Source organism: Rhinoderma darwinii, chromosome 2 (genome assembly GCF_050947455.1).
Source record: "Rhinoderma darwinii isolate aRhiDar2 chromosome 2, aRhiDar2.hap1, whole genome shotgun sequence".
Lineage (NCBI taxonomy): Eukaryota > Metazoa > Chordata > Amphibia > Anura > Rhinodermatidae > Rhinoderma > Rhinoderma darwinii.
The window spans coordinates 227,070,219-227,094,014 of NC_134688.1; the positions used below are offsets into that span (position 1 = coordinate 227,070,219).

The 23,796-nt window shown below is 41.0% G+C and overlaps 1 protein-coding gene across 2 annotated transcripts in view; it reads right to left on the reverse strand.

Moving 5' to 3' along the window:
- The window catches only part of LOC142740985 (merlin-like), a 76,121-nt gene extending 64,879 nt beyond the window's left edge, over window positions 1–11,242 (reverse strand). For both annotated transcript variants that reach the window (XM_075850387.1, XM_075850388.1), the window contains exons 1-3: window positions 11,123–11,242; window positions 9,160–9,285; window positions 4,665–4,787 (exon numbers count right to left, since the gene is read on the reverse strand). In XM_075850387.1, coding sequence (XP_075706502.1) covers window positions 4,665–4,787; window positions 9,160–9,285; window positions 11,123–11,215 — 342 coding nt within the window. In that variant the 5' untranslated portion in view covers window positions 11,216–11,242. The remainder of the gene's footprint in view (window positions 1–4,664; window positions 4,788–9,159; window positions 9,286–11,122) is intronic.
- Window positions 11,243–23,796: the final 12,554 nt, after the last annotated feature.

Genomic DNA, 23,796 nt, shown 5'->3' on the forward strand with positions numbered 1-23,796 from the left:
GGCCTTCCCAAAACTGTTCCCACAAAGTTGGAAGCATACAATTGTCCAAAATGTTTTGGAATGCTGAAGCATTAAGATTTCCCTCCACTAGAACTAGAGGTCCTTGGACAACCCCTGAAAAAACGACCCTATAAACTTATCTGTTCTCCACCAAACTTTACAGTTGGCACAACGAAGTCAGGCAGGTAATGTTCTCCTGGCATTCACCAAACCCAGACTGGTCCATTAGACTGCCAGATAGAAAAATGTGATTCATCACTCCACAGAACACGTTTCCACTGCTATAGAGTCCAGCGGTCTTGGCATTGTGCGCCTCAGCACTGAGCGACCCCACTCTGTAATTTTATGTGGTCTGCCAATTTGTGACGACGGAGTTGCTGTGGTAAAAGGGTGATACATGCAGATATCTGTGGATTTTGATAGACCAGCAATTCCACACTTCCACCCCAGCATTAGACCGGGAGCAAAAGGATTGTTGCTTCCAGTGCTGGATTGAACTTCTCAGTCAGTATATACTTATTTGTTTCATAAAATATAATGCATTTCTGAGCAGGCAGAAAAATGAACAAGCAATAGGTGAGATTATGGTTATTAGGTTTATACTTGTGTAGTGGTTTTTGTTTGTAACCGAAACCCAGACACAACTGGATCGGTCGTACTACAGATACCACCAGCGCGTGACAGACCCCATTGACTTACAATGGGTTCCATCATATTTCCATTATTTTGATGTCGCTATTCTTCTCGTCAAATCTGCTGGGACGATCGACACTGGTGTTATGGTCTGTTTTTATAGGATCCAAGACAGATGTGTTATGATTAGTTACAATCTGATTTTTTACTCCAATTTACTTAGAATGGGTCTGGTTTTTTTATTGGATAAAATAGCACAGCACACAGTACTATTCTGACCTTTAAAATGCACCAGAAACCTGTCGGAAAAGAACGAACACAAATTTGGACACAGCCTCAGAGTTTTGCTTTAAGTTTTTTAAATTCCATTTTAAGATAGATTATAGATACGAGATAAATAAATAGAAAGAACGCAGCACTAAGGAAAGGAAAACTATACAGAAGTAGCCAAAGGGTGCGTGCCTCAGGACCTCGACCTCCAGCCCATTTTAATAGACAACTCTCAAAGAAATAGGCAGCATTCCATGCAATTTAAATGAGCAAGTGATACTTTATTTACTTAAATTTCATGGAGCACTGCCTATTTCTTTGAGAGTTGTAGATAGGAATACCCCTTTAGTATCGGTCGCTCTATCTCAGGCACTTATGGCATATCCACAGGGACCTGCATCTATCTTGAGATTTGGGATCCCCTGACCCATCCCCGTCTGAGGAGGTGGTTGCAGGCCTCTACATCCAGCTGTGGACTGTGCAGATAGATGGCCGGAGATGGATCGCTGTGCTACGCGGTTTCCCATAGGAGTGAATGCTGTGGGATATGCCATAAACGTCTGAGAAGGGAATACCCCTTTGAACACTTTTTTATTGTAAGCGTAACTTTAATTTAAAACCATGCTAAATGCTATCAAACTGACTCCTCGTGTCAAAAACAAACTATGTTTTTTACTTAGAATCCTCATGTGCCTGGACAAGTCTATTGCTTCCAGCATTGAGATGACACACTCCCACTCAAAACAAGTCTCAATTTGCTATCTTGTTTCCTGGGAATTAAAATATTGCTTTTATATTTGTGTGAAACTACATTGAGATTTAAGCCCAATTCACACGCCAGGGATTCTCGGCCGCATGACAGCCGTTCTTTGACCGCCCGTCACACGGCCACAGTAGAAACAATAGACGCCAAATGGGGCTATTCACACGGCCGATTTTTTTACGTGGTTATATCACGTGTGTACAGGGGCAGTATCTACAGAGGGCAGTGTGTGGCATTATCTACAGAGGGAAACATGTGTCAAAAAGAAATAAATTGACAAATGAAATTCATCCGTTTTTAATACAGACAGGGTAAAAAAAACCTGATGCAAAACGTTAACTGAAACACAGCCCAGAACGGAAAGGATGCAAAACAGCCTAGAAAAACTGCCCGCTAAGCCAATAATGCAAAGTGGCCCAATTAAACAGATTGGCCCAAATTTCTGAAGACTGGTGTATCTTATACCAGTCTTAGTAAAGGAGCATTATTACCAGATTTATAAAAAGACACAAGCTTCTTAATAACTTCAGTGCATTTGTACTGTCCGAGAGGCATAAAACCAAATCTATGTCTGCTGTAAAACAGTTAAAGAGGCTCCGTCACCACATTATAAGTGCCCTATCTCCTACATAAGGAGATCGGCGCTATAATGTAGATGACAGTAATGCTTTTTATTGAAAAAACTATCTATTTTTACCACTTTATTAGCGATTTTAGATTTATGCTAATGAGTTGCTTAATGCCCAAGTGGGCGTATTTTTTACTTTAGACCAAGTGGGCGTTGTACAGGGGAGTGTATGACGTTGACCAATCAGCCTCATGCACTCCTCTCCATTCATTTACACAGCATCGCGTTCTTACCAGAACACGATGTGCTGCCACATACACACACAATAACGTTAATCAAGTGTCCTGATAATGAATATACATGACCCCCAGCCTGGACATCATATGTATTCAGAATCCTGACACTTCTGAGTCTTTTGTGTGAGATTTCCATCAAGGGAAACGAAATCTCGTTTACATTGTAATCTCGCATGTATATTCATTATCAGGACACTTGATTAACGTTAATGTCTGTGTATGTGGCAGCACATCGTGTTCTAGTAAGAACGCGATGCTGCTGTGTAAATGAATGGAGAGGAGTGCATGACGCTGATTGGTCAGCGTCATACACTCCTCTGTACAAACGCCCACTTGGGCATTAAGAAACTCATTAGCATAAAGCTAAAAATCGCTCATAAAGTGGTTTAAAATAGATAATTTTTCTAAATAAAAAGCATTACTGTCACCTACATTACAGCGCCCATCTCCTTATGTAGGAGATAGGGCACTTACAATGTGGTGACAGAGCCTCTTTAAATTTGCATAATTTCAAGCTTTCTATTTAACAAATGTAACTAAAACTACATCTCTTTGTAGACCATACTGACTTTTCTTCTCACTTTCCAAATTTTATTGCAAATTTGTTGCACATTGCCATTTGCAACTTTTTTTTGTCGCAGTTTAATGCCAAAACCTGGCATAAACGGCATGATAAATGTATTAGATTTAAGATAGAGAAAATCTGTGGCATATTTTGCCAACAGCTCATTTACAAAAGTTTGACCATTACCTAGTAAATGTAAAGTAGGCCAATCTGTGTTGATTTGGAAAGAATTGGTTAACTCTTTGTGGTGGTGTAGTTAGACAGAATGGTTAGGTAATAAGGGACACGGACAATGCTTCTAGAGAATAGCTCCATAATACAGCATGCAGTGGAGCATGCTACTATTTTTTTCTTGTGGAAAAACAAACCATGTCCCTCCACATAAAATAGGACATATACCGAGGTAAAGTATGGGTTTGGGCCCAGATTATGGTTGCTATATTATGGATCTGTATAACACAGATTTGTAATATTCCGTATGCAAATAAAAGAAAGGGGGAGTTGGGAGAAAAAAGTGGGACAGTTACTTACCAAGTACAGTGTAACTTTAAAGATCTACTGAATAGTGTCCCAAGAAGAACCATAGAAGGAACATTAGTGATAGCATAATATTTATCTATATTGCTCAGTCAACTAAATGCATTAGACATAAATATACACAATAAGGAAGTATCACATAATAAAAAGAACTATTCCATGTCAAAGATAACTCTAGAGCAGTGCTTCTGAACCAGTGAGGAGCCCCCAGTTATTAGTAAGGTCTAGTTGGAAAGCATTAGAACAGAAGTGCTCCCAAGTTCTTTTTCTGGCTGCATCAATCTCTGGTTTAGCTACATAACTAACTAATATTGGGCTTATTTTTTTTTTAAATAAAAGTTTTTATTGAACCAAGACGTAATACATCTTATGAATCCACAGGATTCCATACAAATATGTTGAACATTTGGTTCATAAAATTTTACATAAAGAGAACCACAAAGAATATTGGGCTTATTTTAATGTTACACTGGGTTGAGAAGACAAAATGAAAAGAACTTCAGCAATGTTTTTGTTTTTTTTTGCCATGGACTTCAACCACTGAAGGCCCAGTCATCTGGTTGATGAGGTCCTAGCAGAAAAAGATCGAGAGGCCATGCGCTAGATTATTTAGTGAAATTGCAATAAAGGACTCACAACGTTTATCTCAAGGTGTATTATTTAAATTGACGTGTGAGACACGATAAATAAGATAGTCAAAAGATATTTTCGACTTTACAAGTGACAGAGTAGTGAAGCTTCTGTATTATTTTATGATGTAAATCCAGACTTAACTCTGTTGATTGCAGTCTGGCTATGTAGTCTGGACAACCCCCTTATAGCTGTTAGAACGCAGTTAGGGGGCGGTCCAGACCACACCCTGCCTGACTGCTATGCTGCAATTAATAAATTTTGTTATTTCATTTATGACATAGAAGATGGTGCTGAGCAAGTGAGTGAACCTATACTTTGAAGTTTAGACATACATTTATTATCTGATAAATTTTTCCTCGATAAACACTTACACAAATGAGACTGAGCTATATAAATTACCTGGAGAAAAAACAGATGCTGTGTTATGTCCTGAAACAGCTCTTCAGATACATTTTCTGGGTAAAATTTGGCCAAAAAATGGAACTTCAAAGGATCTTCCTTAGGAACTTCCTGTTGTAAAATCTGGTAGCATAAAAAAAAAAAAAAAAAAAGTTATTCTTCGCAAATCTGATACATTTTCTATTTCTATTTTCTATTTCTTTGGAAATTGCTCTTAGGCTATTTTCACTTTTGCATTTGAGGCTCCGTTCAGATTCTCCGTTGCAAACTCCTTCAGATTTGACAAAAGGAACAGCACTGCATGCAACACTATTCTTTCTGTTAAGACGACGAAAGAACCCCATTGTGAGTCAACACGTGCACCGGTGACATCCGGCACTGCATTATGGTTCCATTATAAGTGGCAGTCACGATGCAGATGTGAAGATAGCCGAAGTCTATAAATCCAACCATACTTCGTATGCAAAATAACATCGTAACCATTGCATCAAAATAAAGTTTAAAGTTGCTAGGTAGCCAAATTAGATGTTAGGACTTATTTTTCAATCCATTTTTACTATGTGCAGTGTAGAAAAAACGAATTTCTACCTGCAAATCATAAAGATGCAGGTTCATGGTCGTTGAAAGATCTCATTATGTTTTTGCGCATTAAACACACGAATTCTTGAAGTGTAATAACTTGAGCATCCAAATATTCAGATTAATATATATCAATGACTAATACTTCCATTGAGTAGTCCTAATTGGCTGGGCTCTTAAAATGTTAATAAGCACTCAGCAGCAGCAGCTTATTAGAAACATAGAAGACTGACGGCAGAGAAAGACCACATGGTCCCTCTAGTCTACTTTTATATTATTTCCTTTTTATTTTTTTACCTTAGGATAGATATTAATCACAGGTATGTTTAAATTCACTTATTTTATTTTTACCAACCATCTGCCGGAAGTTGGTTCCGAGCATCTACTACACTTTCAGTAAAAGAATATTTTCTGACATTGAAATTAGTTGGGGGGGGGTGGTCTGAAGCAAATTGAGCCCCTTTCTTTCGTTTCTCTTTTTTTTTTTTTTTAATTCCCTCCTGAAACTTATTTAAAGAGGCTCCGTCACCACATTATAAGTGCTCTATCTCCTAGATAAGGAGATCAGCGCTATAATGTAGGTGACAGTGATGCTTTTTATTAAAAAAAACGATCTATTTTTACCACTTTATTAGCGTTTTTAGATTTATGCTAATGAGTTGCTTAATGCCCAAGTGGGAGTACTTTCACTTTAGACCAAGTGGGCGTTGTACAGGGGAGTGTATGACGCTGACCAATCAGCATCATGCACTCCTCTCCATTCATTTACACAGCGCATAGGGATCCTGCTAGATCCTGATGTGCTGTCTTATACTTACACATTAACAATACTGAAGTGTTTAGACAGTGAATAGACATTCCACAGAATGTCTATTCACAATCCCTGCACTTCGTTAGCCCTTATTCACATGACAGTGTTGATGGCCGTTCATAAAACGGCCGTCACCCGGCTGCAGTAGGAACAATAGACCCCTAATGGGGCTATTCACACGACCGATTTTTTGATGGCCCGGGAAACCAGGCCATCAAAAAATGGGACATGTCCTATTTTCAGCCGTTTACCCGGCCGCCCGGCTCCCATAGAAGTCTATGGGGCTGGGTAATACACGGCCATCACCAGAATGTGTCCCGAGTGATGGCCATGTATTCCGTTGCTCGCTCCCTCCTCACAGCGCAGAGTGCATGTGAGGAGGAGGAGGAGTTTATGCCATTCGGACGAATGGCTGTACGCTGTAGGTAAGTTTATACACTGTGACAGGGCCGGGGTGTATAGCAGGTGGAAGGGAGCACTGCGCTGGCTCCCTTCCCCTGCTTGTTTTAAAAGCACCCTGGCCCGGCGACATCTCCCATGGCCGATGGCGCCGCTAGCAGCTACTGCTGCTGCTACTACTGTAGCGACGCCACTATAGCAGAGCAGGGAGGTATCTCCCTGCTCTGCTATGTGCTAGCCCCACTTTAGCTCCCTGAAGGAGCGGAATCCCCGTGTGTTCGGGGATTCCGCTCCTGGACAGAGCGCTTGATGTCTCTGTCCATATCTGGGCAGTGACATCAGGGGAAACTCCTGAAGCGGAATCCCCGAACACTCTGTGACCGCGGATTCCACACCAGGCGAAGCCAGTAACGTTCAGTGTCCATAAATGGACACAGACGACAGGGGCTTTTCCTGAAGTGGAATCACCGGCCACATGGGGATTCCCCTTCAGGAGTTGCCCCTGATGTCACTGTCCAGATATGCCCGGCCCAGATGCAAAACTAATGCAAACCAGCCGGGAAAAACGGCCGATTTTATCGGCCAACACTCGGGCTCGGGCGGGACCCTGTCGTGTGAATAAGGCATTACTCTGTCTGTGGTAGTTACAGCAGAGGACGCATAATCTCGCGGTAAATGACCGGTTACAACGAGATCACGCTTCCTCGGCTGTAACTACCATAGAAACAGTAACGAAGTGCAGAGATTGTGAATAGACATTCCGTGGAATGTCTATTCACTGTCTAAACACTTCAGGATTGTTAATGTGTAAGTATAAGACAGCACATAAGGGTCTAACAGGATCCCTATGCGCTGTGCAAATGATTGGAGAGGAGTGCATGTTGCTGATTGGTCAGCGTCATACACTTCCCTGTACAACGCCCACTTGGTCTAAAGTGAAAGTACGCCCACTTGGGCATTAAGCAACTCATTAGCATAAATCTAAAAACGCTAATAAAGTAGTAAAAATAGATTGTTTTTTAAAATAAAAAGCATTACGGTCACCTACATTATAGCGCCGATCTCCTTATGTAGGAGATCGGCCACTTATAATGTGGTGACAGAGCCTCTTTAAACCTCATAAAAGGTCATGTCCCCCACTTTTCATTTTTTTATTTTTATCAAGGTTATACAAATATTGGGAGGAATTTCATAACTTTTTTTACCCCAGTTTTCTGGCAGATTAGGTCCAGTTTCAAGGGATTTAATCCAATTTTAAATAATTTATCTATGAGCTCTTTATGTAAAACTGTAGCAAAGGCTTCGCTGAAATCCAGATAAGCAATATACACGGCCCCTCCTTCATCCAGCACATTTGCGACATAGTGAAAGAAATCCATGAGATTAGTTTGACATGACCTACCCTCATCAACGTTATCCTCTTTTTGGTGCAATAAGTTGTTGGATTTCATGTAGTCCATTATCCTATTTTTCTTGAATGTTTACATTGTTTTCACTACTACAGAGGTTAAGCTAACTGGTCTGTAGTTACTGGCTTTTTCTCTATACCCTACTTATGCATGGGTACCACATTGGCCATTCGTTAATCATCTGTTATAAGGTACTGGTTAAACAAGTTAGTAAGCGGTGAAACAATCAAACTGGAGGGCTTTAAATGGGTTTTCTTATCGAGGACATTTATGGCACATCCTGTGGATGTGCCATAAATGTCTGATAGATGCGGATCCTACCTATCTGTAGAATGAGGCCATCTGACCCCCCCCCCCCGTCCTTCTTTGTTCCGCTGTCGTTACTCTTCAGTCACTGAGTTAAGGGGTGGCCGGAAGTACGGAAACAAGCTCGCTGAACTAAGTTGTCTTCGTAAGGGTATGTTCACACGCTGAGCCAAAAACGTCTGAAAATACGGAGCTGTTTTCAAGGGAAAACAGCACCTGATTTTCAGACGTTTTTTGAGCAACTCACATTTTTCACGGCGTTGTTCGCGCCGTTTTTTGAGCTGTTTTCAATAGAGTCTATGAGAAAACGGCTCCAAAAACGTCCCAAGAAGTGTCCTGCACTTCTTTTGACGAGGCTGTAATTTTACGCGTCGTCTTTTGACAGCTGTCAAACGACGAAGCGTAAATTACAGGTCGTCGGCACAGTACGTCGGCAAACCCATTCAAATGAATGGGCAGATGTTTGCCGACGTATTGGAGCCGTATTTTCAGGCGTAATACGCCTCGTTTACGCCTGAAAATAGTTCGTGTGAACCCAGCCTAACTCCTATAGAAGTGAATAAGAGTTACGAAAACAGCATAGCACAACCGGTTTCAGGAACTATGGAAACCGCATTACTCACTGTGCTACGCTGTTTCTGATCTTAGCAAGCTACACTGTTTTCGTACTCCCGGCCACCTTATAACTCAATGGCCGGAAATTAGCGACAGTGGGACAAGTAACATAGTAAAATAAAAAGTTTGCCTAGAAGAGGTATAAAAGGCCACACACAGTTTTGATGCAGTGCGTAGTACAGTTTTTGGCTCAGTTTTTTAGTCAGTCAGAAGTGGATGCAAAAGGAAGGAAAAGGTATACAGAAACGAATGATGAAAAACTGACAGTTGATCAGTTTTTAAATGGCCATTTTTTTTTCACGGTCATGTGAATGTAGCCATAAGCTTAGTTTTGGCATACAAATACTGTATAAAGCACAATATGAAATGCAGTTACCTTTTTATCCAACTTCAGCCAAGTGTCTACCCCACTCGCCACATACTGTAGACCAAAGAACCAAGTCTCTTTTAGTACTAGATGTTTGCAAACCAAATCAAAGAGGTGTTTTCCTTTCCAGTCCATCTACAGAGAAAAGTAGATTCAGAATGAGTTTCCAAAAAAAAATAAAAAATATATTGTTGTTTTGAGTGAAACACAAAACCTTACACAAAATTATTGAATTCAATGGCATACCCACAATGTGTCTCTCAAAGAAGAAGAAGAATTAGGAGTGGTGCAGTCTTTTAGGCTTTGCAGCTGATTTTTTTATAACTATTGTTGAATGGTCATCGTACTCCAGTTTACCTCTGTTATAACTACAGATGGAAAGCTTATGCACAGACAAGATTAGTAAAGATAACGTATCTATGTTTGCATTAAACCATACCATATGTCCACAAGGTCTTGCCACACAGCAGAATTGTCTATGGCCACGGGGCCAGGATCAGTGCTGCAGGCCCATGCTATTAGCATATAAAAGGCAGCATGAAGCATTGAGCATAGTTCATCCTGAATGATAATCTATCGATCAATTAGCAGATTTAAATATGATGCAGGAGTTGAAAAACGCAATAAAAAACGATGTTACAATATAAGCTAGGTGGATTTTTTTTAAGCATATGTAAACATTTTTGTATTGTAACAATGTTTTAGAGGGCAAAATTGTTCCTTTTACATAAAAAAAAATGTCTGTATTCGTGGCCATCTTTAGAAGTCAGTAGTCTTTCAATTCTCCTTTTACATACTGCACTTCTACATATGTTTTTGTGTCTGGTCATGCTTCCTCTCAGTGCAATAGGTGGATCTTTAGATTTTGGTTTACTAACGCATTAGTGTTTTTTTTTACTTAATCCGACAATTCTGTCACGGAGTTGCTAAATGTAAAGCCATGGATCAGTCTCATACCAGAATAAAATAATTTCATTAGAACTATGATCCCTTATTAAGTGCCTTCAGGGTTTGTCAATTGTGCCAACACGCAACTCTGTACAAGCTAACAACTGTACATGTTTTAACAGGTTGTATCGTCTTATGGAAAGGTAAAAACATATGTATTAGTCATGGAGAGAAAGTTTGGGATGTAATTTCCTAAGTCAGTGACAGATAAACAAGCCTTGAAGATCCCTGCTGTGTGAACCTTTACAAACAGAATAACTATGATATGAACTATGAGACGATTCTGCTTTGTTACATGGAAGATCTGTTAGCCTTTATTACAACATAGAGTCTTCCGCAGGCATATGAAAGGGATCATTCAAATCTCTAGTACATTATTATCCGGTAGTGCAAACTGTGCCATAGATTTATGGTTTGTGGCTACTCACAGCAAAAATTGCAAGTACAACTGATAAAAAAAAAAATGATTACATTCATTTAAGATCTGCAAGAAGTCACCTTGAACTTTTGTACATTTGTATTGTAAATGTTTTTGCCCTCTTAGGGTAGGTTCATCTCGATTTTTTGCAGAATTTGATGGAGATTTGAGCCAATGCCAGAAGGGGTTTCAAAAGGAATGGAGAATATAAAGTAAGAACTTAAACAATTCCTTCCTCCTGGATCCCCTTCTGACTGACATTCCTAACAGAGCAATCCTTGCAACCTGCATGATTATAAATGGAAATGTCGCTACGATCGGCATTAACATTTATAGATCGTGCCACCAATAACAATGATTTTACAGCGGCATGATTGATTAAGATCAATGTTAACATTTAATCCTTTATCGTTGATCTTCTCCTGCATTCACACTGGCCAAAATCAGTAACTATAAGAGCTTGTTATACCGGCCAATCATCATCACCACTAATTTTTGAGTAAGTATTAAATATTGTCAATCTAGGTATCAACTTTGGGAGGAGATCTACCTGAACAACATTGAATGTTATCATTTTTATAAACTTGTTGTGTAGCAAGAACTAACCTCACAATTTAACTCCATCTCGGTTTCCATTGTTACAACCTTCACCTTGAAAGTCTTCTGCTGCTGCTTCCTCTTCAGACTCCGGATGGACATAGCTTATGGTGGAACTGCAATTTGTAAGTAATCCTGGAGAAAAATAGTAACGAATGTTGAAGTTCAAATATACTTATAGAAAACAGAGTGACTCTGGCCACTGGAGTCGTTTTTAGCCCAATGACCAGATATCACATTTAGAAACGTACACATTTGTTGTGACGATGGCAGACTTTACACCACTACATATTTCACTACTACTTTTCTGTTATTACAGAAATTACGGAAGAGAAACGGAAAAGGTAGAAATATAAAGATTGTGACAGGACTTAATCCGGTTTGAGGAAATAAGTTATTCTTTGTAGAATGAAAAGTTAAACAATTTTCCAATATACTTTTTGTACATTGTATCATTATTTACTCATAGGGGATAAAAACAAAACAACAACGGCCCTTGTTATGTGATGGACACAGCTCCTTACAGTACAGTTATCAGAGCTTTCTCTTCTAACCAACCGTGCACCTGTATAATCACATGACCTGGACAGTTTTTTACTGCTAGCGCTATTAAAATGTAACATGCGTTGGCCCGATCCCTGATAGCACTACTTGGCAGTAGATTTTGTAGAATGTCCTCACTTCTTCACTTACATATAATAAAAAAGAAACTGCATACAAACTCTTGACTAGATGGTACCCAACTCCGGTACGACTGGCGAACAGACTCACTGGAAGCGAATGGAGAGGTGGATCCGGTCTAAACTGGATCTCTGTATCAGCTTATCCCCTTGGTATGCGTTACTTAATGCCCCAATTGCACACATCTCTAAAAAAACAACATAGACTGTTAATGCATTTTTTTTTATCTGCCACCAGGTGGACTATTGCTATAAGTTAGAACTCGCATTCAATCCTCTTTCAAAAAACAAATTTAGAAATGTAAAGATATTCAGGAATTGAAATTTTTTATTGCGACGTTAGAAGAAAACATTCCTCAGTATGAGATGTGGCCACAACAGCAGGACTCCTCCTTCTGAGTTTGTCCCCTTAAACGAGGGGTTTTAGCCGACATTGAAATTTTCTGGTTTCCGTCTATTTCCCAGTCACCCATGATCAATTCTTTAACCAGTTAATGCCTTAACCCCTTCAGGATTGAGACATTTTTAATTTGTTTTTTTACTCCCCGCCTTCCAAGAGCCTTTTCCCCATCAATAGAGTGGTGTGAGGGCTTATTTTTTGCTAGAGGAGTTGTAATTTCTACTTGTAGCATTTAATATACTGGGATGAGCTGTTGGAGGGGGCCATAAAGTTTTTTCCTATTTTTAAAAATTTGAATGTATCTGCTTGTAATATAGTAATACAACACAAAATAGTTAATAGTTCAAATATACCATGTGTTTACTTTATGTTAGCATAATTTTTTGAACATTCTTTTATTTTTCTAGGACGTTACAAGGCTTAGAAGTTTAGCAGCAATTTCTCATATTTTTAAGAAAATTTCAAAAGACTATTTTTATAGAGACCAGTTCAGTTCTGAAGTCGCTTTGAGGTGCCTGAATATTAGAAACCCCCATACCCCCCCCCCCCCCATTTTAAAAACTGCGCCCAAAGTATTCAAAACAGCACTTAGAAAGTTTCTTAACCCTTTAGGCATTTCACAGGAATTCAAATGTGTAAATTTCACCTCCACTTTGCTTTTAACTGGTTCCCGACCTCTGGCTGTGTTTTTACAACCAGCGGTCAGGGACGAGTCCCGAGCCATAGACTTTTTACAGCTCGGGTTTTAACTTGCTGCCCAAGCGATCGGGCAGCTGAATGTCGGGTCTCCGGCTGTCAGTGACTGCCGTGGACCCTGAGGAGAGGTTAGAAGCATGTCTTTTACACAGCGCTCAATGAACGCTGTGTACAGGAATAGAGACAGCAGCAGCGGCCGCTGTCTCTATTGCTCCCGGTGATCATGTGACTGGTCACATGATCGCCGGGTGCCGTTAGTGACAGACTGCTGCTGGGTCTCACTAGACCCAGCACAGCCCTATTAGTGACAATCGTCGCTACGAGAAGGCTGATTTCCCCTGTAACTGGGGCTGCTGTAACGCTCCAGTGGAAAAGATGGTGTAAAAGAACGAAAAAAATATATAGCGTTCCCCAAAGGTCTTTTTTGTCCTTTGAGGGACAGCCCATAGTAATAAAAAAAAAAAAATAGTAAGTTAAAGTGCAAAATTTTTTTAATAATACACATAAAATACCCACCCCCAAAAAAAAAAAAAAAAAAACACCCCCCCCCTGCCAATCATTGTTGTAACGCTGGCGCTGACCCAATTATCCTAATATAGACATGTAATCTATTAAAATTTACGCTAGACAATGACGATAAAATAAAAAGGTCTATTTTAGGGTAAAACTATATTACCAAAAAAAAATAGCTGAAACGTAAAAAAGCTTATTTTTTTACTATTATTTTCAAACTTCAAGAATAAAAATTCTAAAATAGCAAAAAGGATGTGTATAAAAAAAAGAAACCTGCATTGTCTACGGAAAAAACATTGCAAAAATCACGTTGTTAGCCCAACGAATAAAAAAAGTTATAGCCAATTAACTAACGCGTGCTAAAAATGGCTAAACGGTGTCTGGTCCTGAAGGCTCAAAATATCCCGGTCCTGAAGTGGTTAACCCCTTCCCGACATGACATACAGTTACGTCATAGCCGGGTAGGGGGGGGGGGAATTTAGGAAGCGGGCTCACGGAGTGACCCCGCTTCATACGATGCTGGTGTCGGCTGTATGTTACAGCCGACACTTCAGAGTAATGAGCAGCATCGCGCTCGAGCGCGACCCCGCTCGTTTAACTCGTTAAATGCAGCGGTAAATAGCGACCGCAGCATTTAAATAGTTAGAAAGAGGGGGGCTACCCCCTCTAACAGCTCATCGCGCCCCCGCAAAGCAATAGCGGGCGGGGGTTGGTTGCTATGGCTGCCTGGGGGCCTAATGAAGACCCCCAGGTCCGCCATCTTTGTACACCTATTACACGTTTGTACATCTCCGGCAGGGCTTAATAGATGCCTGTCAGAATCAGGATATACTGCAATACATTAGTATTGCACTATATCGTGCAAGCGATCTAACGATCGTTGGTTGAAGTCCCCTAGGGGGACTAATAAAAAAAAAGTTAAAATAAATAAGATTAAAAGTTAAAAAAAAAAAACACCTTTTCCCATTTTCCCCCTAGAGCAGAGTAAAAAATTAACATAATTGGTATTGCCGCGTCCGTAAAAGTCTGAACTATTACAATATATCATTATTTAACCTGCACGGTGAACGCCGTAAAAAATAAATAAATTGTAAAATGCCAGAATGTCTATTTTTTGGTCACCTAATCTCCCACAAAAAAATTAAATAAAAAAAGTGATCAAACCGTCGCATGTACACCAAAATGGTATTATTAAAAACTACAGCTTATCCCGCAAAAAATAAGCCCTCATCCCACTTAATTGACGGAAAAATAAAAAAGTTATGGCTCTCGGAATTTGGCGACACAAAAGAAATTATTTTTTACACTTTACTTGTATAAGTAGTAAGATATAGAAAAAAAAACTATATTTGGTATCGCCGTAATCTTATTAACCCACAGAATAAAAGTTAACATGTTGTTTTAATTGCACAGTGAATTCTGTAAAAACGGCGCGCAAAAAAAGAGGAATCGCTGTTTTTTTAATTTTCTACCCCACAAATAATTTTTTTCCAGTTTCCTAGTACATTATACGGCAAAATTAATGGTGGTACGAAAAACTTCAACTCGTCCAGCAAAAATCAAGCCCTCATATATCGACGGAAAAATAAAGACGTTATGGCTTTTGGAGGGTGGGGAGGAAAAAACGAAAATTAAAATCTGAAAGTTTTACGACTGGAAGGGGTTAAAGAAATTACATTTTAATAAAAAAAATTCTGTAACATAGGTTTTAAAAAAACCAAAACACAACTCAGTATTTATTGCCCATATTCTGCAGTTTTTATAAATATCCCACATGTGGCCCTAGTATGCGAATGGACTGAAGCACCGGCCTCAGAAGCAAAAGAGCACCTAGTGCATTTTGGGGCCTCCTATTTATTAGAATATATTATAGGCACCATGTCAGGTTTGAAGAGGTCTTGTGGTGCCAAAACATAGAAAACCCCCCAAATAGACTTTATTTTAGAAAACTACACTCCCCAAGGAATTAATCTAAGGGTATTGTAATGACGGGGGTAGGGAAACGGACAAGTGAGCCCTAATCTACCCGCCACTCTGTCCCTGCCTACTTGCAACGACCCGCCCTAGGCGACGGGGTACAACTGGGCGGCGGTCCCTACGCTCAGTAAGTGCAAGAGACAAACAGACAAGGGTACACAAAGCTATGGGAAATGGGGCAGTTGCCCACGGCAACACAGTGAGCAACAAGAGAGGTGAACGAGCCGAGTCAAACCAGGAGTGTACGAGGTACCAACGCAGAGCAGGAGAGTAGTAAGAAAGCCAGGGTCAGTATGGAGCAGGATCAAATAGTCTGAAGCTGTAGCTGGGCCAGGAAACGACACGAGAAGAATCACAAGCAAAGGAGGAACAGGAAAGGCAGGTATAAATAGACAGAGGGCGGGAGCTAGCTCCGTCTGGCCAGGCTGCGATAGGCTCTCCCACTCCTAAGCCTGCCATCCTGAGTGGTGGAAGCTGGAGTCAGTCTCAGAGACAGACTCAGGTGCAGACTGATTACCTATGGACACAGAAGTTGTGCCTGGCAGATCCTTTACAGGTATAGTGAGCATTGTAACCCCACAGGTCTTTTGCAGAATTTCTTGGAATGACCGTAAAAATGAAAACCTAAATTTTTTTCACACACAAGGTGCATCATTTGGCTTTGAGCTCAAACATCGCTAGAATGTTTTTTGGCTGTGTGTCGCAGACCGCCAAAAGTGACTCCATTAGGGAAACTACACCCCTCAAGGAATCTAACTAGGAGTATATGGTGAGCATTTAAACCCCTCATGTCTTTTGTAAAATGTATTGGAATTAAAATGTAAAAAAAAAAAAAAATTGGAATCAAATTTTGCGTTTTTTCATTTTCACAGGGGTTAAAAGGAAAAAAAAACATTTGTAAAGCAACATTTCCCGAGTACGGCATTACCCAATATGTGGTCATAAACCGCTGTTTGGACACATGACAGGGCTCCGAACGGCAGGAGCGCTGTTTGGCATGCAGATTTTGCTGGATTGGCTTTTGAGTGCTATGTCGCATTTGAGGAGCCTCTGAGGTACCAGTACCATAGAAACCACTTAGAAGGGACTCCTTTTTGGAAACTACACCCCTTAGGAAATTCATAAAGGGGGGTAGTAAACATTTTGACCCCACAGGTGTTTCATAGATTTTATTATAATTAGTCAGTGAAAAAAAAATTTACATTTTTCCAAAACTACGTTTTAGGTCTCAAATGTTCATATTTAAAAATGGTAATAGGAGAAAGAACAAAAACAAAGAAAAAAAACACAATTTGTTACTCACTTTCTCCCGAGTATGGCAATACCCCATATGTGGCCCTACACTGCTGTTTGGGCACACGGCAGAGCTCAAAACGAAAAGGAACGCCATTTGGCTTTCGGAGCCCAGATTTTACAGGATTGGTGTTCGGGCGCCTTGTCGCATTTGCAAAGCCCCTGAGGTACCAGTGTATAGTGGAAAGCACCGACAAGTGATTCCATTTTTGTAACTACACCCCTCAAGGCATTTATCATTTGCCTGGACATATAGCAGGACTCAGGATTGAAAGAGCACCATGCGCATTTGAGTTCTACATTGGGGATTTTTTACATAATTGGCCCACAATTGCAGGGCTCTGTCAAATAGTAAAACAAACCCACAAGAAGTGACCCCCGTATTGGCAACTATACCCCTCAATGCATTTATTAAGGGATACAGTGAGTATTTTGACGCAATACTACTCTTACTAGAAAATAACGAGCAGTGAATTTTCCAAAGATATGCCATTTTAGTGCAGAATGTTGTGTCCAGCTTTTGCCATTGAAGACATACCTCAAACTGTTAAGTGGATTCGTCCAGGTATGGGAATAACATATATGGGGTGGTAACTGTTTGGGCTCAAAGGGAGGAAGCGCTATTTGGTTTTTGGAGCGCAAATTTTGCTTGGTAGTAGTTCTGTTACGGGTTTTGCTGGTATTTCAGTTTATAATGTGGGGGCATATGTAAGCTATCTGGAGTACATCAGGGAATAATAAGGTGGTAAAGAAACATGTTTGGCCAGCGTGGCACTGATAAATGGTGACCAATCTTGTCCGCCCCTTTTGGAACAGACTCTGCACATTTTATTTCACCATATTCAGTGGTGTGAGGGCTTATTTTTTGCGTGACAATCTGTAGTTTTTATCAGTACCATTTTGGGGTTCATGCCACTTTTTGATCACTTTTTATTCAGGTGAAGTGCCAAAAAAGACAGCGATTCTGGCATTGGTTTTATAATTATTTTCATACAGCGTTCACCGCACGTGATAAGTCACATATGTTTATAGTTCAGGCCGTTACTAGCAATACCAATTATGTATAATAAAAAAAATAAAAAATAAAAAATAGAATAAAAAGGGAAAAGGGGCGATTTTTACAATTATTACTTTAAAACGTTTTGTTTTATTGTTGTAGATCATTTTTTTTTCTCTCGACTAGGGATTGAAGGTCCAACTGGCCGATCGTTGTTATAGCACATTGCAAATACTCACTGCAATACTTATGTATTGCAGGGAATTATACCGGTCAGTATCATTCAGACAGGCAGCTTATCAAGTCCTGGCCCCGGCAGGGCCTAATCGCCTTCCTATATGGTGGACCCAGAGGCCATTGTTAGGCCTCCAGTTGCCATAGCAACCATCGGCACCCCCCGATCGTGTTGTGGGGGAGACGATGCTGTAACTCCATAGATGTAAATCCCCTAAATTTGACTGATATGCTGAGGCACTGCATTGCCCTACATGACTGTATGCCATACTTTTTTTATTGTCCTTTTATTCTGTACATCCTGCACTTTTCCTCCATTGAGGAGTGTATGCAAAATTAATAAACTCAGTTGACTGCGCTATTGATTCTGCCAAAAAAAAGATAAACCTCACGGAATGGAGACAAACAGAAAACATTTGCAACGGAAGCATTACCATTAAAATCAATGGTAATGCAAACAGAAGCTATGGTTTCCGTTTGCCTTTCCATTGATGGGTTCCTCCAACAGAAAGGTCTGACGGAACCCGAACGCTGATGTGAACACACCCTAATAACTCCAAAAATTCAAACTGACAGATATAAAGTTTGATGGCAGCAAGACATTCCACTCATTGCAATGCATTGTGAAATTGATTTGTTATTTTTTAATGGTACACCTTTTGGGTCTTAGGGCTTATTCAGAGGAACAGGATATACGTCCGTCGCACGGACCTATATTAGTCTATGGGGCTGTGCAGACAGTTGCGTGATTTTTACGCAGCGTGAGTCCGCTGCGAAAAACTCACGACATGTCCGTTCTTTGTGCGTATTTCGCGCATCACAGACCCATTGAAGTCATTGGGTGCGTAAAAATCACACGCACCACACGGAAGCAGTTGCGTGGGACTCGCGTGATTCGCGCAACAGCAGTGAAAAGGATGAATGGAAACAGAAAAGGACCACGTGCTTTTCTGTTTACAAACATCCAAACGGAGTGTCATAATGATGGCGGCTGCGCGAAAATCACGCAGCCGCACATCATATGGTGATGACACACGGAGCTGTTAAGTACCTTTTGCGCGCGCAAAACGCGCATGCCAAACATTTGACCGCCCCCTCCCCTAGAATAGCCACCGAGCTGCAGTACTCCTACTATTCAAGTGACTAGAAGCAGAGCTGCAGTTCTGCAGCACAGCCGCTATGCTATGTACGAACTCAACTGCTAACATCTAGTGCCCGCAGGCCACCGGAGCGGCTGATTGGTGTGGGGTCCGGGTGTCGGACCCGCATTGATGATATACTGATGATATCCGGTGGATAGGTCATCAGTTGTCCGGTAGTGGAGGCCTTGTTCACACAGTGCAGATTTGCTGCAGATAGTCATGGCGACACGATCCTCTCTGCTGAGCGCAGCCCAGCCTCCTGGGATGACGTTTCATCCCATGTGACTGCTGAAGCCAATCAAAGGCTGCAGGGTTCACATGGACTACAGCGTCATCACAGGAGGCTGGCTACGCTCAGAAGATAGACACGTCACCATGACTACGGATGGTAACGTTTAAAAAAAAAAATAATTATAGATTTTTTTACTGCTGCGGGATTTCTGCAGCGCACATGCCGCCAAAAAAAAAACCAACAACAAAACGCACCACAATTCGGTGTGGTTTTTCATCTGGAAATCTCGTCCCCACACAGCGGAAAAAAGCTGCAGCATATCAATTAATGCTGTTGAATCACTTCTCTTCTGTTGCGGGTTTTCCCCATTGAGTTCAATGGGGTGCTTAAACCCACAACAAAGTAGTGTGTGTTGCGACATTTGCAGAAGATTTGTAGCGATTCCGTCGCAAAAAAATCTAAGTAAAAAGAAAAGTTGTATTTACCCAGAGTTGCCTGCTTCTTCTCTAGTCCGGCCTCCTGGCCTGCAACGTCACCCCAGGAAGTCTGACCACGCACAGAAGAGAGGAAGGTGGCAAGTAGGAACGGTTTTTGTTTTTTTCCCGGCACTGCTTTCCGCAGTGAAAGTTCCGACCGAATAAACACACCACAGCGTGATGCGGATTTTCGGATGGCATTCCCTGTGGTGTTCAGGGCAGATACGCTGTGCAGCTTGACGCAGCTAATCCGCCCTGAACACTCTGCGTGTGTTCCTACCCTAAGGGTGCAGTCACACATGGCAGATTTTGTTGCAGAATTCTTTGTGACTGAAAATCGGTTCCATTTATCTGCACCTGCAGCAGAAACAACCTCATTCAGATGAATGGAACGGTTTTTCATTTGCAGAAATTTCAGCAACAAAATTTGCCATGTGTGTATCCACCGTAAGGCCTGGCTCACACAGTGTAGATTTTGCATGTATTTTTTAAAACAGAAACGCAACCTAAACATAATAAATATATAAAGGAAGGCCTTATGGTATGTACCCATAAAAGTATGCAGCGTATCCGACCTAGAACGTACAGAAAATTCCCATCGAAAAAACGCCCCCAAAATTTGTTGCAGATTTTCTTCCAGAATCTCTGTTGCAGAAGACAGAGTTTGGAAAATAAAAAGCTCCAAAACTTACCCCGTCCCTCTGTACTCCGTGCAGCCCAGCCTCCTGTGATGACACAGCAGCCATGTAAAGTTTTTCACTGCGTATGTTTACACTGTGAAAATAAAATGCGAGTACACCCACTGATTGGCAGCAGCGGTCACATTCTGCCCCCATGTAAACCAACACCAGGAGGACCGCCGTAGCATCAGCACTGGATCGCCGGGGTAAAGAATAGACTTTTTTTGCTGGTGCTATAGGGAAACTGCCCTTTAGATTGTATAGAATTCAACGGCTATATGAAGGCACAGCATTCTGGTGGACAAGGTTTGGGTTTTTTTGTACACAAAATTACATTTAAAAAAACCAGACATACTTCTACTGTATAGGCTAATTGTGGTGAGAACAGGTAGATATAAAACTATATTCATATAACCAGACTATTGTACAAACGTTGTTTCAGTATACGAAGGATAATGTTCAATAGGCTTTTCCTTTTATGGGACACGTGTAAAGTATCAGTATTACAAATTATTAATAAATGAGTATTCATGTGTAACATTCATACATTGTGAGACAATTTGGTGCATACGACCCACAACTGAGACAAATTTGCTCCATTTTAATGTAACAAATTTAAAACTTGACCCCCTGAGACCGCTATTCTGACCCATTATATACCCTGTGACGCGGATTAGGCTACATAATGGATAGTCTGCAAAACACACCAATCGAACTAGTAATTCCCATCCAATATAATCTGAATATAGACATTTTACTTTACCAGTTTTTAAAATTGTGAGAGATCAGAAGCGGTTAAACGCAGCATATTTAGTAGGAATGTTCTCATCACCGGTTCCGGCTTCCAGTATATGTATTGAATTCAGGTAATCCAGTTCCACAGTATAATATCTTATGTACCCTCAAGAAAGTTTATCCCGTATTGGACTGCTCAGGAGATTTCAGAAAACAGATTTGATGCCAAAGAGCCATTCCTCTCAGAGTTCTGGTATCTGTAGATCATTCAGTAAAAGCCATTGTATCAAAAAGCTGTCAATTCATATAAAAAATGCCTATAAAACACTAAAGTTGTGTCATTCCAGGAAGCGCCGTCTTACTCTGTGGACATAGACTCCACACTGCTTCCTACACGTACATGGGAGCTAAAGGAGGAAGATATGAGAGCTGAAATTCATGACACATATGTTAAGCCAATAATGGCAGGAGTGTCAGCCAATGAAGAAGCAGGAAGGAATGTGTAGAACCTGAAAGGAATGATAGGTGAGTCAAGCTGCAGCTCAGGGAATGCTCCTATTGTAGCATGTGATTAACCCCATCAGAGCGGGGGATCCACAGTCCATGGCAAACACAACTAGAGACAGATCTGCTCCACTATAGGACTGCACGGGAATAGAAAACCGGTTTAGCCACAGTTAGGCTGGGTTCACACGAGCATACTAACGTCCGTAATGGACGGAACGTATTTCGGCCGCAAGTCCCGGACCGAACACAGTGCAGGGAGCCGGGCTCCTAGCATCATAGTTATGTACGATGCTAGGAGTCCCTGCCTCGCTGCAGGACAACTGTCCCATACTGTAATCATGTTTTCAGTATGGGACAGTAGTTCCACGGAGAGGCAGGGACTCCTAGCGTCGTACATAACTATGATGCTAGGAGCCCGGCTCCCTGCAGTGTGTTCGGTCCGGGACTTGCGGCCGAAATACGTTCCATCCATTACGGACGTAACATGCTCGTGTGAACCCAGCCTTAGGTCTCTTTCACCTGGCAGTATTTTGATCAGTATTTGGAAGCTAAAACCAGGAGCGGGTCCAAAACACGGAAGAGGTGCAAATCTTTCCATTATACTTTTTCTCCCTGTCCGTTTCACTCGTGAATTTGGTTTCCAAATAATAAAGCAAAATACTGACCAAAATATTGCCGTGTGAAAGTGGTATTCGTGTTCTCACATATCTTTGCCAGGCACCATACCAACCGCAGTGCCTCCATAAGAGAAAGCTTCGCTCCTTCACTCGCAGAAAGTTATATCTGAGCAACTAGCAAACACTTGTAGGATCAAAATGCTGACTACGCCTCTTGATAAATGCCTTGAGGGGTGTAGCATTTAAAATGGGTAATATCTTGGGAGTTTGTTTTAATATTTGACCTCAAAGCCCTGCGATTATATGCCAATGCTGCGTAAATCGGCAAAAAAATACCTCAAATGCACTCAGTGCTTTTTCACTCCTGAGCCCGGTCACATGTCCAGGCAAATGATACATGCCTTTAGGGGTGTAGTATCCAAAATGGGTTCACTTCTCAGGGGTTACCACAGTACTATGGTACCTCAGGGTCTTTGCAAATGTGCCATGGCGCCCAAAGACCAATCCAGAAAAAATCTGCGCTCCAAATATTTCTCCTTCCTTTCTGAGCCCTGCCATTTGCCCAAACAGCAGTTTGGGGATGCATAGGGGTATTGCCGTACTCAGGAGAAAAACAACACACAATTTGTTGCTCAATTTCTCCCATTACCCCTTGGGAAAATAAAAAATTGGGAGTGAACACTACATATTATTGAAAAAAATACGTTGGGGTCAAAATGTTCATTATACCCCTAGAAGAATTCCTTAAGGGGTGTAGTTTTCAAAATGGTGTGTTTTTGGGGGTGTTTCCACTGTTTTTGAACCACAAGACCTCTTCAAAGCCGACATGGTGCCTAAAATATATTCTAATAAAAAGTCCTCTGAGGCCTTGGTTTGAGTCCATTAGGACACTAGAGCCACATGTGGGATGTTTCTAAAAACGGCAGCATCTAGGCAATAAATGTTTAATTGTGTTTCTCTAGTAAAACCTTCTGCGTTACAGAAAAAAAAAAAATAATAAAAATTGAATTTCTGCAAAAAAGTCTAGGACGCAAAATGAAGGAAAGTAGTGCATGCTGTGAGCTTTTTCACATGGACCATTGGTTTGTTAAAAAAAACATAGTGTGAGTAGCTGGATTGACTAATGGGCCTGTGTGCTGTCTGTTGAAAACATGGACAGCACACAGACATGATATATGCTCGTCTGAATAAACCCTACAGCCCTGTTCACACAAGAGTTTTTTGCAGGCGGAAAAATCTGCTTCAAAATTCCTTCAGGAATTTCGAGGCAGATTTTGATCTGTCTGTACGATGTTTGTTGCGTTTTTCGGCCGCGGCCATTTAGCGCCGCGGGCAAAAAACGCAGCGAAAACCGCTTTCTCTGCCTCCCATTGATGTCAATGAAAGGTCAGAGATGGAAAAACTCGAAGATAGGACATGTCGCCCCCTTTTCGCAGGGAAAAAACGCCTTCGCCTCCCATTTGAAATCAATGGAATGCGATTTCAGGTGTTTTTTTTACGCTGT